Consider the following 14,615-nt stretch of genomic DNA (forward strand, 5'->3'; position numbering starts at 1 on the left):
AAAATTTAGAGCTGAATAATGCATTCAGCATCATTGATAAGCATTTTTCTTATAATTCGCCCAAAAAGAATGAGTTCGAGCATAATTTTTAATTTCATGAGCCTCGCACGTGCGATGATGTTACTTTAACTGTCGTTTTGAATTTGAGAAGCTTGTTCGAAAATGTAAATTTTCGCCCCATTGTTTTTTATGCAATAGATTTGCTTCCAAAAATGATAAACATGCTGTTTCGATGATTGTTTAAGCTTTTTGCCCCGAAGAATATTTTAAAAAACATTAATGTTCATAAAAAATGCGTTTCTTTTAGTTTTTATTTCCAACCGTCTATACGGTGGCGAAAAACGCAAACTTCATTTCGCCCCCTAGCCCGAACGTACCCTCCGTTTGTCTCTTTAGAGGCTATCGTTCTCCTTCTCTCCTCCGTTGGCCTTCAGCCAATGAGCAACCGTAGCGTACGAAATCGGTCACAGCACACTATGGGCTCATTCAGCCCATTCCGTGGCCAAACTCACCAGCACCATTTGACACCGCCAGCGCACACTGACTGACAGGCGATCAAAACAAAACAAACAACCAACGAAAGTGGACGTGCGTGTGTCGGGCTCGCGCTCTTCTTGCCCATTTTTCCGTGATTTTTCAGCCAGTCGTGTGACGGGTGAAAAGTGTTACGGTGGTCCAAGGTGGTCCTCGTCGTAGATTAAAGTGAGTTTCAGTAACGTACACGTGTGTATGCGTGTGTGTGTGTGTGTGTGTCCCAGTGGACGGGCCCTGTGAACGTAGATAACGCAACACTGGGGGTTGCAATCCCCAGCCAATACACTCTCGTGGGTGCCGTAGACTTTTTCCCGGGGAAACCCCACACAAACACACACGCACAAACCGTTCACAGGTCATACGGGGCCACACATCGCCAGTGTGCAGTGTGCAGTTTGTAAACAAATCCAAATGTAGACCGTAAAGACTGTGGCTTTAAGGTTGAGCACAGCTGATGAAGCAGCTTCCCCGCCACTGTTTGCAATCCCTGTGTGTCCTTTACTTTAGTCCCAAATTTGTTGGAGGCCCTGCTCACACCTGTCCCCAGCCTATCTGTTCACCTCCTTTTTTTTTGGTGTTGTGTGTTGGTTTAATTCTTCTAATTTCTATTTTAATATCCTAGTAAACCACGTCTGCTTGCAATCGTTCTTCAGTATTGCCTTGGTTACAGCGCACCAAAAAAAAAGAAGGAAAATCGTTATACAAAAATCAGTGCGCTTCAGTGCTGTCCACCCGTTGCAGCAGACGGCACGCGTGGTAGTTGAAGAAAAAGAAAGAAAGAAAAAAAGGCAAGTGAAAGTTGGCGCAACGCCGCCGCCGCGTGGTGGTGGTGGAAGTTGGTCGACTTGCACCGCACGCCGGGAACGAAGCCGAAGAGAGGGAAGAGGGCGAAGGCATGTGTGAAAAATACCAGAAATAAAAATAAGAAGAAGTAGGCTGTGTGTCTCTCACGTGCGTGGAAAGTGGTGGGTAAAAGTAAGCCCCATTTTTTTTTGGTTGTTCACTGTCCAGTCCGGTGTTTGGTCCGGTGAAAAGTGGAGGAAAATCAAGTGTGGGGAAGTGTGAAAATTTGTGTTGCGGTTAGTTGGTCCAGAACCGGGCAGAGCAGTGGTGAGAGTGGGCGTGTTTTAGTCCGAAGTTCCGGAAGGTCCTTCCCGAAAGTGACACCACCGAAGTCAATTCTGGGGAGTTGCGGCAGGATACACCGCTACGGCAGTGACTAAATGACCGAGTAATCAAAGGTAAGTGGTGACATTAAAGTCTGAGAATTGTGGAGATATTAGGACCTCGTAGCGACGGCGGCAGGGAGAATTCTTGGGCAAGAATTGGTAGATAATGGTCGCCGACTTATGGACAGGAAAGTCTGAAGTATGTTGAAGATTTTGCAATGCTACCTAATCCTTTCTTCTAAGTTGAGGCTTCAAAATTACCAAATCTCAGTTTTTTGCTACTTAAGTTCAGACTTTTAAGGAGTTGTAAATCAAAAGCAACCTTATCGGCTGCCACTGCCGATAAGCCCTTTTAGGCCCTTTGCAAGTGCCACTGTGCACCAGCCTGTATGTTCTTATCTCTCCGACAACAAGCAATCACAGCTGCTTATCTAAAGCTTCTGTTGGAAGATATTTATTTTTACTGCTCACGAAGCACTTTACTCAAATCAGTTCAAATAAGACTTTTTGGCCAAAAAATCTCTTCAAAATTTATGCAATATTTCTGGAATGCCTTGCACAGTAGCATTTGTGCGATTGCAATATCTTCGTTGCATACAACAAAACCCTCCTCGCTCACTACCAACACCACCACGTGATCGCGATTACGGCGCGACGGACCTTTGAAAAGCAGTGAGAGACGACGGGTATCAGCTTTTTTTCGTTTTTTTGGGAAACCTTCCCCGTGGTTTCGCCACCCAAAATTCACTTGTTTTTGTGCGGCCGCTCTTTAATTATGCGCACCGGCGCAAGGTGGCGGCGTGCGCACGAACGAGCGCACGACTTACGACGGCTTGCTGCTGCTGCAATACTACGACTTGGGTCGGTGGGAAAACTCGGGACCGATTTTTCCCCCGTGGCGAGGCGGGTTTGATGTGAAATAAAGGTAGCACGGATGGCGTAGAAATATTCTTCTCATCTTCTCACTTTCCATTTTGTTTGGTGGCGTGGCGTTTCGTGTTTCGTGTGCTGCATGAATCTGCTGCCCCAGAGGCTGCTCGTCGTCGTCATTGCGTGTGTTTCGGTAGTTTACAGGGAGTGGCCGGCAATTGCAATTGGGTTTGATGCTTTTCAATTGAAATTGCTTTGAAAAGGTTAAAATTTCCAATTTTTCTAGAATCGTTTAATAATTTTATTCAAATTGTTGAACTTTGGACCATGAAAATTGCTTTTCAAAGGTTAAAATGTTCCTCAAAATAGGGTTTGTTGTCCAAATATATCTAAATTTGATGTTTTATGCCATTTTTATTATTTGATTAAAAACTTAGGACCGTATTTTGGTCTTTCAAATATAATTCTTCTCCATGGGTAGAAATTTCCACGAAAAGTTGGTTTCAAGTACAACTGTAGTTAAGCTTGTAGGTAAAAAATATGATCTTTATTGTAAAAAGAACGAATTTTTATGATTTCCTATAAAACTCGTATTTAAAATAAATAAGCCTGATTCCCCCAGTAACATTATAAAATTGCAAAAAAAACCCTCCTCTCAGTACTTCCGATTGTAAAGACCCTCCAGGATGATCTCCAGCTGCCAGGCATCGGGCGACAACTTCGCCCTATCGCACGGTTTCCTTACCGAAAGTGCCGGTATAGCGTTCGGTGGTGTGCTTTTCTTGGTGGTCGTCGTGGTAGTTACCGTCGCAGCCGCCGTCGTTGTTAAGCTTGCGTACAGATCGAGCTGATCGTCCCGGAAGCAATGGTACAGCGTCCGGTAGGCGGCCGTACACTTGCTCAGCTTGTGCCGCCTCTGTGCCGCGATACACTCGCCAGCCTTTGCACGAAACAGCGTCTCATCGGCGCACGATTCACACTGTACGTACATCCGGTCAATGTTCGGCCCGTCCCGGTCGGTGTACAGTCCAGCCCGAAGTCCAACGCATCGCACAAAGCATTGCGTTTCGGGATCATCGGGAAATTGACCGTCCTGGTAGTGGTGCAACCGGGCCGGGTCTAACCCATAGACATCCACACAGTCCTGCTGGATCTGTTTCATCTCGAGCGGTGTTTTGGGTACGTAGCGATCAGTCTTGCGAAGGTATCCGTAGTGCTGATGATAGCAAAGGAACGATCGATGCGCTCGTTCGCAAACGTCCGTTACGCTAGGTTCCAGTGCCGCGAGACAGCTGCGGGTACGGTTCTGGTAGTCTTGGTCTTCCGGTGCTGGCTCGTAGTACTGACGGATCGTAGCCTCGCGCAGTCCGGTCGTATCGTTCCAGAAGCGAAGCAGCACACCGACACACCGCACCAAGCACATGGTGTCCCGATCGGCAGGGTAGAGCAGTAGGTTGTACTCCTGGTCGAGTCGTTCCGGTGCAATCCCGAGCTGGACGACACATTCCTGCAGGGCAGCGTCAAAGGTACTGATGGCGGTACAGTTGGCAGTAGTCGGTGGAGGTGTTGTGTACGCTTCGACGCTAAGTATCGTCACACTTACTAGCCACGCCAACAGTAATAGCCCGAAAGCGGAACGATTGCAGCACATTTTGAGCTTTTTGAGTTCAAGTCCAAGATGTGGATGTATCATTGGTGTCTCGGGAGCAGCTTTATATACCCCTCCAATCCAAAGTGCTGCTTCACTGCTGCTGCCGGTCCATTTGGTGCAAGATCACGTTCGTTGTGCCGTTCTGAGCACATCGGAAAGGTCATGATCGCCGCCCAATTCACGGGAATCACGTGTTTTGGTACGTGGCGTTCGTTCGGGTCAGCTTCAAACTCCAATTGCAAGGTGATACGAAACGAAACGAACCCGAACACGTACGTCTGGTTCGTCGCCTACATCACAAAACCACTGCTCACTCTCTCTCTCTCTCTCGATCAGGTGTAAAGCTTCATTTGTAAGTGATTGTCCATCCGAATCGGTGGAGATTTGGTGATGTTGAAGTCTCAAAACTGGTACTTCTTCGCCCTAAAAAATTGGATGCATTTGCTGTGTGTGTACTTTCACTCCCTTTTACCTCAAATAACAAGCCAGGGGTAAAGTAAAGGCTTTTTAGTTAACTTTATCGAATCCGGTTCCGTTTTGGGCTTCCAGCAGTTGTGTGTTAGTGTGGATAAGCAATTAGCTGTTAGAATCGTGACTTTCACAAATTTACGGGTCGGGCTTCTTCTGGAGAGCGTCAGGTTAGGGCCTGGGGGATTTTTAAAAAGCAAGATATTAAATTAACGGTGCAGAGTAAGTGCTGCTCTTCGTTTGTAGTATGTGTGGTGTGATGTGTTTAGGGCCGGCTCTGCTGGGAAGGAAATGAGAGAAGGAACTAAACTGTAGCAACAGAAGCGTGGCGGTTGAGGCTCCCCCTCGGAACAAGTGTTGGAATGATAGGAATTATGTTTCTTTCTTTTTTTCGGCGAAGGAGCCCTAAGATTAACAGTGTTTTCCCACCTGTCGATTGAGTTCGGTGTGTGTGTGCGCTCATCTGCGATTACTTTAATGGATGTACCAGTTTACCGGTGTGATGGAGCTTTTATCTATTTCACCATTTTTGTTCGGGCCTCAAAGATAATCTCCAGAAAATGTAGAGGTTTTATGGGGAGCCGTGTTTTTGTGCATTCTTTTACGATCAAACTGTTTCGTACTGGGAAACCGGCAAAATATTATGCCACTAACCTGCACTCACTGTTGGTTAGCTTCGCCTAATCGTCGTGCCGTGCTTAGTCAGCGCACCTAACTTCACCTACTCCCCGGGGGGTTCTCTTACGGGTACCGGCGGATTGTGCGTTCGCCTATTTGTTGTGCAAATGAATGTTCACAAGTCATCGCGGCGGGGCCGGAACTAGGGCGTGTGTGTGTGTGTGTGTGGTTGTTGGAAGGTTGCATAATTTCATACACCATAAATTGAATCCAGTTCGAACGGTGACGCGTGTAGATCTGCGGCTTTTCAAGAAAGAGAGAGAGAGAGAGAGACGCACGCACAGTGACTGCAACGTTGAAGTTGTCGTCGTCGTCGTGGTCGTGGTGGACGTCCTCCGTTCCAACTCATTTGAATGCATTTGGCAGCTTGGCGACGGTCACAACCGCAACCAAACTACAATGTCCGTGGTCCGTGGTGTTTGATGGTGCGTTGATAATTTGCATAATTTCTGTGCTCTGCTAACAGGGTGACCAGAGTGAGAAGGGAGTGAGATGGGGGAGTAATATTTTTGTTGTTTAGCTCGGATCTTATTAAAAATATCTTGACTGTTTTTTTTTGTGTGTGCGTTTGCGCGGGTGTTGTTAGTGACAACGGACGCGGGACCCTTTTCGGCGTTTGATGTCGCTCCCGTCGCTGTGCGCCGGGGATAAACGGTTGATTTTAATTTAAGGTTAGACACGTATTTTATTGGAACTCGGCCAATTTCGGCGTATTGGCCCTTCCCTTTGATGGTGGCCTTTGGTGGCCACGTGAACATCGGACTTGGCAAATAGGCAAAAGAAGGAGACAGAGAGAAAGTCTAGAAGCACTCTGGGTGAGTGGGTGTGGGTATTGGGATTATAATTCTAATCACTTTATTTATTGGATCCTTCCCGGGAGTAGGTGGACTTTCGATTCGGACAAGACAAGCAGGTTGATTAGGTTTTTGCTTTTTCGGATTAATTGAAATACATGCTCGCTGGAGGGGGGGATGACCTTGAAAAGTTGATGTGCTCTTTGAGGTTCCATTTAAAGATATGAAAGTTTTAAGAAACATAAACATGTTGGACTTGGCAGGAGTACCTAAACAAGGAGTTGTGGCTTTTGGATGTAGCGAAAATGTATTTAGGGAAGAATGTTTTTGAATTCCATTTCCAATTACTTTTGTTATTAGATTTTTCTTGGAAGCAGCAGAATTCGATGTAACAAGACATAATGTAGCGATCTGGTGCTCTTTGCAGCTTCATTTCAAGATACGAAAGTTTGAAGATGTCAGGTTAGTACATCAACGTGTTGAAGGCTTTGGATCATTTGTGGGAGTAGCTAGACTTCGATCTAACTATACCGAACTTATAACCTTGAAGGATGGCGTGCTCTTGGCAGTTCTATTCAAAAGTTGATGTTTGAAGATGTTAGAATAGTACATCAGTATTTTGAAGTCATAACTAGGTTTTGAAATAGACACTCGTAGCATATCGAGGTGGAGACTAACTGTCTCGATGAAAATTCGCATCTATTAGTGTATTCGATCCTTCTTAGTAGTAGCAAGACTTCGATCTAACAAGAAAGATCTAAAAACCGTGAAAGATGATGTGATCTTTCCATTTTCCAATTTATTTTAATAAATTTGTCAATTCTGTTATGGAAATCCTCGAACTGTTTAGAGCCCTGCAAAGAAACTAGATCATTCTTATGTGGCTTTATAACGGATTATTAAACCTTTTAAGAGTGTCTAACGCACTGAGAATTAGCGTGCGATACGTTTCTGGAGCACAATTCCAATTTATCCTCTTACAAATCACGTGATCTAAGCTTCTTACTGAACTACATGCACACACAAGAAAGGTCTCGAATGGCTCGTATCCATTTACAGCTTCCACTGCACAAATATGCCCTTTTTCGAATGTAATGCCCACTCGCACTCGCGCGGGACAGACACACCGTTCGGTACGGTAGCAAAAACCCACTCGACCACTGCTCGAATGAACCACTTTGAAATCTAATCATACCTAACCAATGGACCAATGGGTATACGTACACGCCTGGTGTATGCGTCAGTACCTTCAGCTGCTACTGCTTGCCTGCCCTCAAGAACTGCACTTGGTTGAAGTAGCTTGGGTCCCAACTAGATGCCAAACCCGAAGGGCCACGCTCAACCGCGGCACCGGATCATGTAATCTCATAAAGTCTCTCTCTCTCTCTCTGTTTCTCCGTTGCAACCGTACAGGGCTTTGCTCGCTTTATCTGGTCTTGTGTGCGTTCGGCCTAACGCGAACTGGTCGCAAGTAAACCAGTTGATTACGCATTTCGATTTCGAAAGAAGCGGGGCTTTCCAAAGCCAAACAAACTCCCCGAAATGACTGCTCCCCAGTAAAGCGTTTCGGTTTTACGTTTTGCCAGACAATTTTAATAACTTTGAGAAGGGGAAGAGAGTGTGTGCGCTCTCGTTAAGATCATGTCGATGGTGTTTGTTAAGGGGTGAATCATCCAGCATCACCCCTCGAAGTTATCGAAGAGGAGTTCTCCCAATCGTGCCCCAACAAAGTTTACCCCTTATTGAATCAATAAACACTCGAAGATAAACAGTAACAAGCGGCAGAGAATACAATTATTGGCTGGCGAGTTAACCTCATTGCCTAATCAATGCGCTATTCACAAAGTGCTCGGACAAAGTTGCCGGCAGTTGTTTTGGGGGTTCGTTTTTGGTACATTCTTTCAAACAATTCCTTTCCTTGCTTCTTGGCTCGTGCTCGTAAATCATTACCGATGCTCTGTATTGCTTGCTCTCGCACTCGATCGTTCGTTCGTTCGTGCGCTAACGCATTTGGCTGGGACGGAAAACGTCCAAGAAATCGAGCAAGGTCATCCAGTTCCAGTTTCAGCTTCAACCCTCACAGCTCGCGCCGCACACTCACTCAACTCGTCGTCGACATCTCCGTCATCTCTCGGCGAGCCCGGCAACCCACGACGACTGACGGCTCTCGGAACACACAGCACCAGGAAAGTTTGCTGCACACAGAGTTTATTTAGCCGGCTCCCCCTCTCGCCGAGTTTCTTGCGTTGGTTTGAAATAGTTTTCATTTTCTCTTGCGGTGTCTTAGACACTGGTGGTATGGTGCGGTGCAAACGGTTTGCATATGGATTTCAAAACTTCTTACACACTTCATCACTATGCGCACGCGTGTATGTGTGTAAACTTGCCCTTTTGGCTGGTGGTCGTTTGCGCTGGACGCTCTTCAAGACGACCGCCCCACCCCAGCGGAAGTAAAGCGGGTGGAAGCAATTTCTTATCAATTGTGCACTTCCGCTACCGACCACCGCGATCATTCGGTCTAAACGCGCGCCGGCTCCTCGGGTCGAGTTTTACGAGGCAAGAATGCCTTTTACTCACACTTGCTGAGAAAGTTTTCGATTTTGGCCTGATGGCGTATTTGGCCAAGCCGCGCACAGCTTCACAACAGACAGCGTCTTTACGCAATCCGACACTCCTGCAAAGGTGTTTGTGTGTGTGTGTGGAGCTGTTGAAAACGTAAAGGAAAGTGGAATTTCGTTTCGAGGATGGCCTCAATTTAGTTTGCCATTTGGCGCGTTGGCGCTGTGGCGCTGTGGCGTTTCGGTGAATTCTTTCGTCTATTAGAAAACACTTTTGGGTTGGACTGCACGAAGCGGTCGAGGAGGGGGAGTAATTAATTGCTCGAAACTGCCAACATAATTGACCGCCCGAGTCAATTGACCCAAGCGTGCGTCCCAAGTGTCGATCTTTGGTCGCTTACCGAGCAGCTGCTGCTGATGCTTCTTGTTGTTGCTGCTGCTGCTTCGGCAGCTGCTGCGCGATCGCGATCGAGACTCAATATTGTGCGATTGTGCAATCGGAAACTAGGGTGAGAGAGAAAAGAAGAAATCTCCCATCATACAAACGCATTGAAAGATAAAATGCATTGAAAATAAAATAGAGAAAAGAGAGAGAGAAAAAAATATAGATTGTTGGCGTGCTTCTTGTGCGCGCACGCACTTCACGAGCACCACGTGTGTTGAAACCGGGCGCTTTGGTGTGAGTGTTTCTTTTTTATATTGCAGAAAATTAAAGGCAGAAAAAAAAGAAAACAAAGAAACGAAATCAGGCCACCACCACCACCACCACCACCAACAACTACGAGCAAGCAAAATCGGAAAAATCAGCGATCGCACGCGCGGAAAAGCGAACCGTGTGCGCTGTGTATCGGTTTTTAGATTTATTCGAACCCTTTTTTTGCTTGCCCGCTCGCTTGCTTGCTTTCTCGTGTCTCTTCCTGTCTGGCCCGGTGTACCGTACGGGGCTTTTTCCTCGCGCGGAGGAAAACATCGAACGTTGCTTTAAATTTAACGGGAACGGGATTCGGCGGCGATTGCGGATTTAGTTTTTGCGCCGGCACAGTGCAAACGGTGGTTAAACTTTTCTCTCACTGGCCAAAAATGAATAGGAGAGAAAAGAAGCCAAACCTCACCAATTTCGCACACTTTCCTGCCTCGGATCATTCGCGCGGTTGGCGGTTTTGTGAACGATTTTTGCTCGACTTTGCAAAATCAAACGAACGCCCCCGAAAAAAAGGGAAAAGGGAAGAAGGAAGCTAAACGCTGATTTTGGCAGCTTTTAAAAGCTCTGATGGTGGTGGTGGTGGGAAAAAAGAGGAACAATTTTGCGCCGCACACACACACACACACACACGCTCGGTTTGACCTGCACTTTAGTGGGGGAGAGGGCGGAAATTTGACCCCAAAAAAGTGTGTGTGGCGGTTTTTCGGCCGCCTTTTGCGCACCGTTTTGGAGGAATTTGCATTTTATTTCATTCGAAGGGAACGTGGCGTGTGCGTTGCGCTTTGCGCGGGACGTTCGAGGTGTGCGATCGGGCAATAAAATAGTTAATGGGTTGGGAGGTTGCTGGTGCTTTTCTTTTTTTTTTCTTGCTTGGTTCTGGTTCCGTTTTTTGAAGGCGAATCGAACGCGGTGTGTGAATCGATGTCCAAAGTGTGTGACCTTCTGGGCGTGCTATTACTAAACATCAACCATCATCTTGTGTGCACGATCGATTTTTGGAGCGGCTGAAGGCGAAGGCCACCTCATCGTCATCTGACCAGTGAGAGCAATTATGTTTGAGGAAAGAAAAGAAGAGAGAAAAAACGGTGATAGTTGAGCTTGAAGCTTCAATTTCAGGTCGTAAAATCGCATTCCAACAGTGTCAATTAGAATGTAGGCCGAAGCAACGATTGACAGATCATTAGAGTTGGCATTCGATGTTGTTAAAGTGCATTTTGTATACTGTTTTACAATATTTAATTATGGTGATTAAGGTGGCTCGAAAGCAACCCTGTCTATATAACATCGGTAATGATTTAGTACATGAAGTAGAGAGTTCTATTAGAAACTGTGTTTGGGGGAAAGCTGAAGCACCAAAATACGAATTAACCCTTATTGGAGTCCTTTACAGATCGATATCAACTAAATTTAGCTATAATTTAATATTCTATTAATTTTGCAGGGTTTCTGAGTCACTTTACAATGTCAACAAATTGTCTGTCATTGCACATCATAAGATTTTTAACAACTTTTTCAAGAGCTTCTAGTTTGCCACAACAAAAATCTATGTCATTATGATGTTGGATACATTTGGCCTGTCACTTGTTGAAAATCATATTGTCCGAAGTTTAAAACTATTGTTAGGGAAGTGAAATCTGATGCTAACGTCAGTCATAATTCATATATCAGTTCCTTAATATTTGACAGGACAATAAACTGCTCTATATTACCTATCAATGTGATCCTGAAGTCTGATTTGTTATCATTTTTCCCTAAAAAGCACCCGAAAAGTGCTCGAATTTCAAACAGAAGCCTTAAAAAGCTTCGCTAGCTGAAGTTCAGCATCTTTTTCTGCCTTCTATTAGCCTGTTCTCGGACTAATAATGCAAAAAAGGTATGCTCATCTCGAAAGTGAGGGGACACTAACGATCATATCTAATAAGCAACGTCCGTTTTTTGTTCTGCTTCTCTACCAAGTACCTTGGGCCGTCATGCCAATTTCCTTCCGCCCCCAACTCTCTAATAAGTTTTGCTCGGGCAGGGACTAATTTAATACGTCACACGATCACGGACGGGATTTTCGGGGGCGAGCGATTGCCTCGCCCCACTCACTCACGACTGAACGACTGAAGTACTCCGCTGGTTCTCCGTTCGAGTGCTTCGAGAGAGTTGGGTATCATTAAAAATGAATATCTTAACCTCGCCACGCGGTCTAAACGAGGAACGGAATGATAAGCTGGAATGACGAGTGTGTGTGTGTGCGAGATGTTGTTGTGCATTTTAGTGAGTTATAGTTAATAACGAACACATGCTTGAGTGCCCACAGTGCTGTGTGTATTTTCATCTGTTCGTACCAATTACATTTTCTAGTAATTACGTACGTTTTGTAGGATTGTGTCCACCCCTGTACTTTTCGGTGTAAATTCGTTTTTCAAGTGTGTGGGGCCCTTCAAAATTTCAAGCTTTAACATTTTGGTACTTTTCTCCCCGCTCGACATAGCTCCGAACGAAACGGTCACTGGCACTGGATCTCGAGATCCGCCGTACCGGAAATACATGAAATGCTCGAATGAGTCAATGTAGGGCAGGGAATCGTAACAAAAAAAAAAAATCGGGTGCAAAAGAGAGAAGGCAAAAGTCATAAACGGCTCCGGAACGCAAGGAAGCGTACATTAATCGATGTGTTTGGTTGGGAGCTTTTTGTCGCTCACTCTTGCATAAACCAAAAGCGGAAAGGTCATCACTAGAAAAAGGGAAAGGTGTGTGTGTGTGTGCCGCCAGGAGTCGCCGTCATGCCGGGAAGTTTTCAGACTGTGAAAAATGGTTCTCATCAATTACTGAGGGAGAATTTTTGATGGGGCCTGGGCGGCCTGTCTGACACGAGGGGACGCCCTGTTGCTTCACCTACGTCACGAAGCCCTCAGTGTCCAAGGGGGGATAGGTGAGGAGGAGAGCGATGGAAAACTCCCGACAACACGCAGAAGCTATTTTTCCAAAACGCTGGGACGCAAAGCTTCCAGCAAAGCCCAGAAATTTGATTGGCATTCTCGCATCGCGTTTTTCCCTGGTCGTCCCGGTCGTCAATTAGCGTCACAGCTTTTGGGGTGTGGGGAAATGGGGAAGGGAAATGAATTCATCCATTTGCTCGTGCCACACAGGTATAGGTGGGGGCACACTGATCCGATCCCCAGGAAACGGTGCTTCGGTCCGTCCGTTTATCGCCTGCGTGTCGATCGAAATGTGTTCCTTTCCGGATTGACTTTCAAATGTCAAAATGCCGCGTGGGGGGGAATGTGCGTGTGTAGGCGCACTCACCGAATAATCCAGGTTGTTCTTTGGTGAGTTTGTGTGTGTGTGAGAGAGAGTGAGTGTGTGGGAGAAATATTAATGTTGGAATGTAAAAACATATCTCATTACATTGCTCAAAATCAGATCATAATGTGCTCGAAAAGTGCTCGAATTGAAAGTAACCATTCTGCGCGGTGCCTTCCGCCAAAAATAAATCGTTTTTTACGTGTGTTGTACTTGTGTCAATATTTTATTGGTACAATAAAATCATCTCATTCAAACGAAGTACCAAAAATAAATGAAAGGAAATTTTTGGAGGTGCAAATTTGAGCTTTTACTTCGCGTTGGCTCCATCAAACGTGCCCCGTGTGTGTGTCTGTGACTGTGTATGTTTCTGTTGGCACATCATAAGCACCTCATCAACATAATTTTCATCGCTCTTTCTATTTGCTTGCTCTCCGGCGCACCTTTAAATCGTGTTTTTCCTTGCTTCTCTACCGTTCAAACCATTTAAATCTATACGCGGCTTGGCTGGATGAGGGCGAGCGCCCGGGCGCGCGCGTGCCATTCGGAAGTGGCTCGCGTATATTTGGTTGTTTGTGCGTCGTTGTTGGTTTTATTTTTTATCCGTTTCACTCCACTTTCGGATACATTTGCTGTTGATTTTGTTGGGGAGGGAGCGGGCACAAAAGATGCGGGTTTTCAGCGGTCCGTGCGACACGATCGCATCTTGGTCACGATTTTTCCGACGACCCCTGCTTCTCGTACATTTCAGTGGGTGCATTTCGGTCTGTGTTTGATTCCCGCTTGCGGCTCCTCTCGCGCTTCTCGAAGGTCGCGTCTCCGATGGAAACATGGAAAATAATCCTAACAGACAGGCCCGAAGGTACGGCCAACGCGAAGGCCACGCCGGGGAAGCAGTGGTGGTAGAAGGTTTTTAATTATGATTCGCATCGGGTGCAGCAAGGCACACAGACACACAAAAAGAAAAGCTTCCGAAAGGGAAAACGAGCTCTCGATGTGTGTTTGTGTGTTTGTCGTGCCGTATAGGGGGCTTGTCCTCTTGCAAAAGGTTAACTATTTAGTGTGGGGACACTCTTTTGCTGTTGTTTAATTCTCTTATTCGCTTCGTCCCCCCTTTGCCTTGCCACTCAACAGCTGCTTGCCGTCGTGTTTATGGGAATTTAATTGGCACGGGGTTGGGATGGTAACGGTGTGCTGAATGTTCATAATTTGGCCTTTAGCCAAACTGCTGGAGTGTTTCGTCATTTTTTTTAATATTTTTCAAATGGTCGTTATGCAGCAAAAGCTGAGCGCAGTGTGTGTGTTTCTGTTTCGGAGCGTGTTTAAATTTGACACAAAAAGTGGTTGGATGGATTATTGGGAAAATTAAAACCAATTTACACGAAAAGCTCTTTAATTGCAATGTGCTTTTCTATGTTTCAATTTTGATTTGAAAGCTTTTTAAAGTTTATTAGATTTTCAAGATTTTTTTGACATTTTTTTCAATTCAATTTCCATAATTATTTGGCTAACTAATCGTCAAACTACAAATGAAAGACTTGACATTGAGCGCCGGCTAACAATTCACTCGAAGTGAGCTACCTCTTTGAGTTCTATCATGATGAGTGCACTCTTTTCACTCATAGATGAGTGAGTTAAATAACTCTTTCGAGAGTTAAACATGTTTGAGTGATTTAACTCTCCTTGTCGTCTTTTAATTAACTTAAAGGGAATTGGTGCATTAAACAACTCTTTCGAGAGTTCGATCTCGATGAGTGATTAAGCTCTCCATGCCACTCATGGTAAATTAAATTAATGGTCGGTTAAAAAAACTCTTATAAGAGTTAATACTCAATAAGCCGTTGAACTCTGCACACCGTCTAACTATTCATTTACTGTGGGTTAAACTATTTGGGAGTT

At 45.5% G+C, this 14,615-nt stretch overlaps 1 protein-coding gene and 1 pseudogene across 1 annotated transcript; one reads left to right on the plus strand and one right to left on the minus strand.

Annotated features, from left to right (window-relative positions):
- Positions 1-560: 560 nt before the first annotated feature.
- LOC121596260 overlaps positions 561-14,615 on the plus strand; it is an 88,605-nt pseudogene continuing 74,550 nt past the window's right edge.
- LOC121596261 (general odorant-binding protein 45-like) lies at positions 3,229-4,536 on the minus strand. The gene has a single exon (XM_041921049.1). It carries the CDS (start codon positions 4,264-4,266, stop codon positions 3,229-3,231), a length of 1,038 nt encoding a protein of 345 aa, XP_041776983.1. The 5' UTR covers positions 4,267-4,536.

This window comes from Anopheles merus, chromosome 3R (assembly GCF_017562075.2).
Source record: "Anopheles merus strain MAF chromosome 3R, AmerM5.1, whole genome shotgun sequence".
NCBI classification, from domain to species: Eukaryota; Metazoa; Arthropoda; class Insecta; order Diptera; family Culicidae; genus Anopheles; species Anopheles merus.

Coding starts and splice junctions, on each gene's coding strand:
- LOC121596261 (XM_041921049.1), bottom strand. CDS start 4,266: ATGATACATCCACATCTTGGACTTGAACTCAAAAAGCTCAAAATGTGC.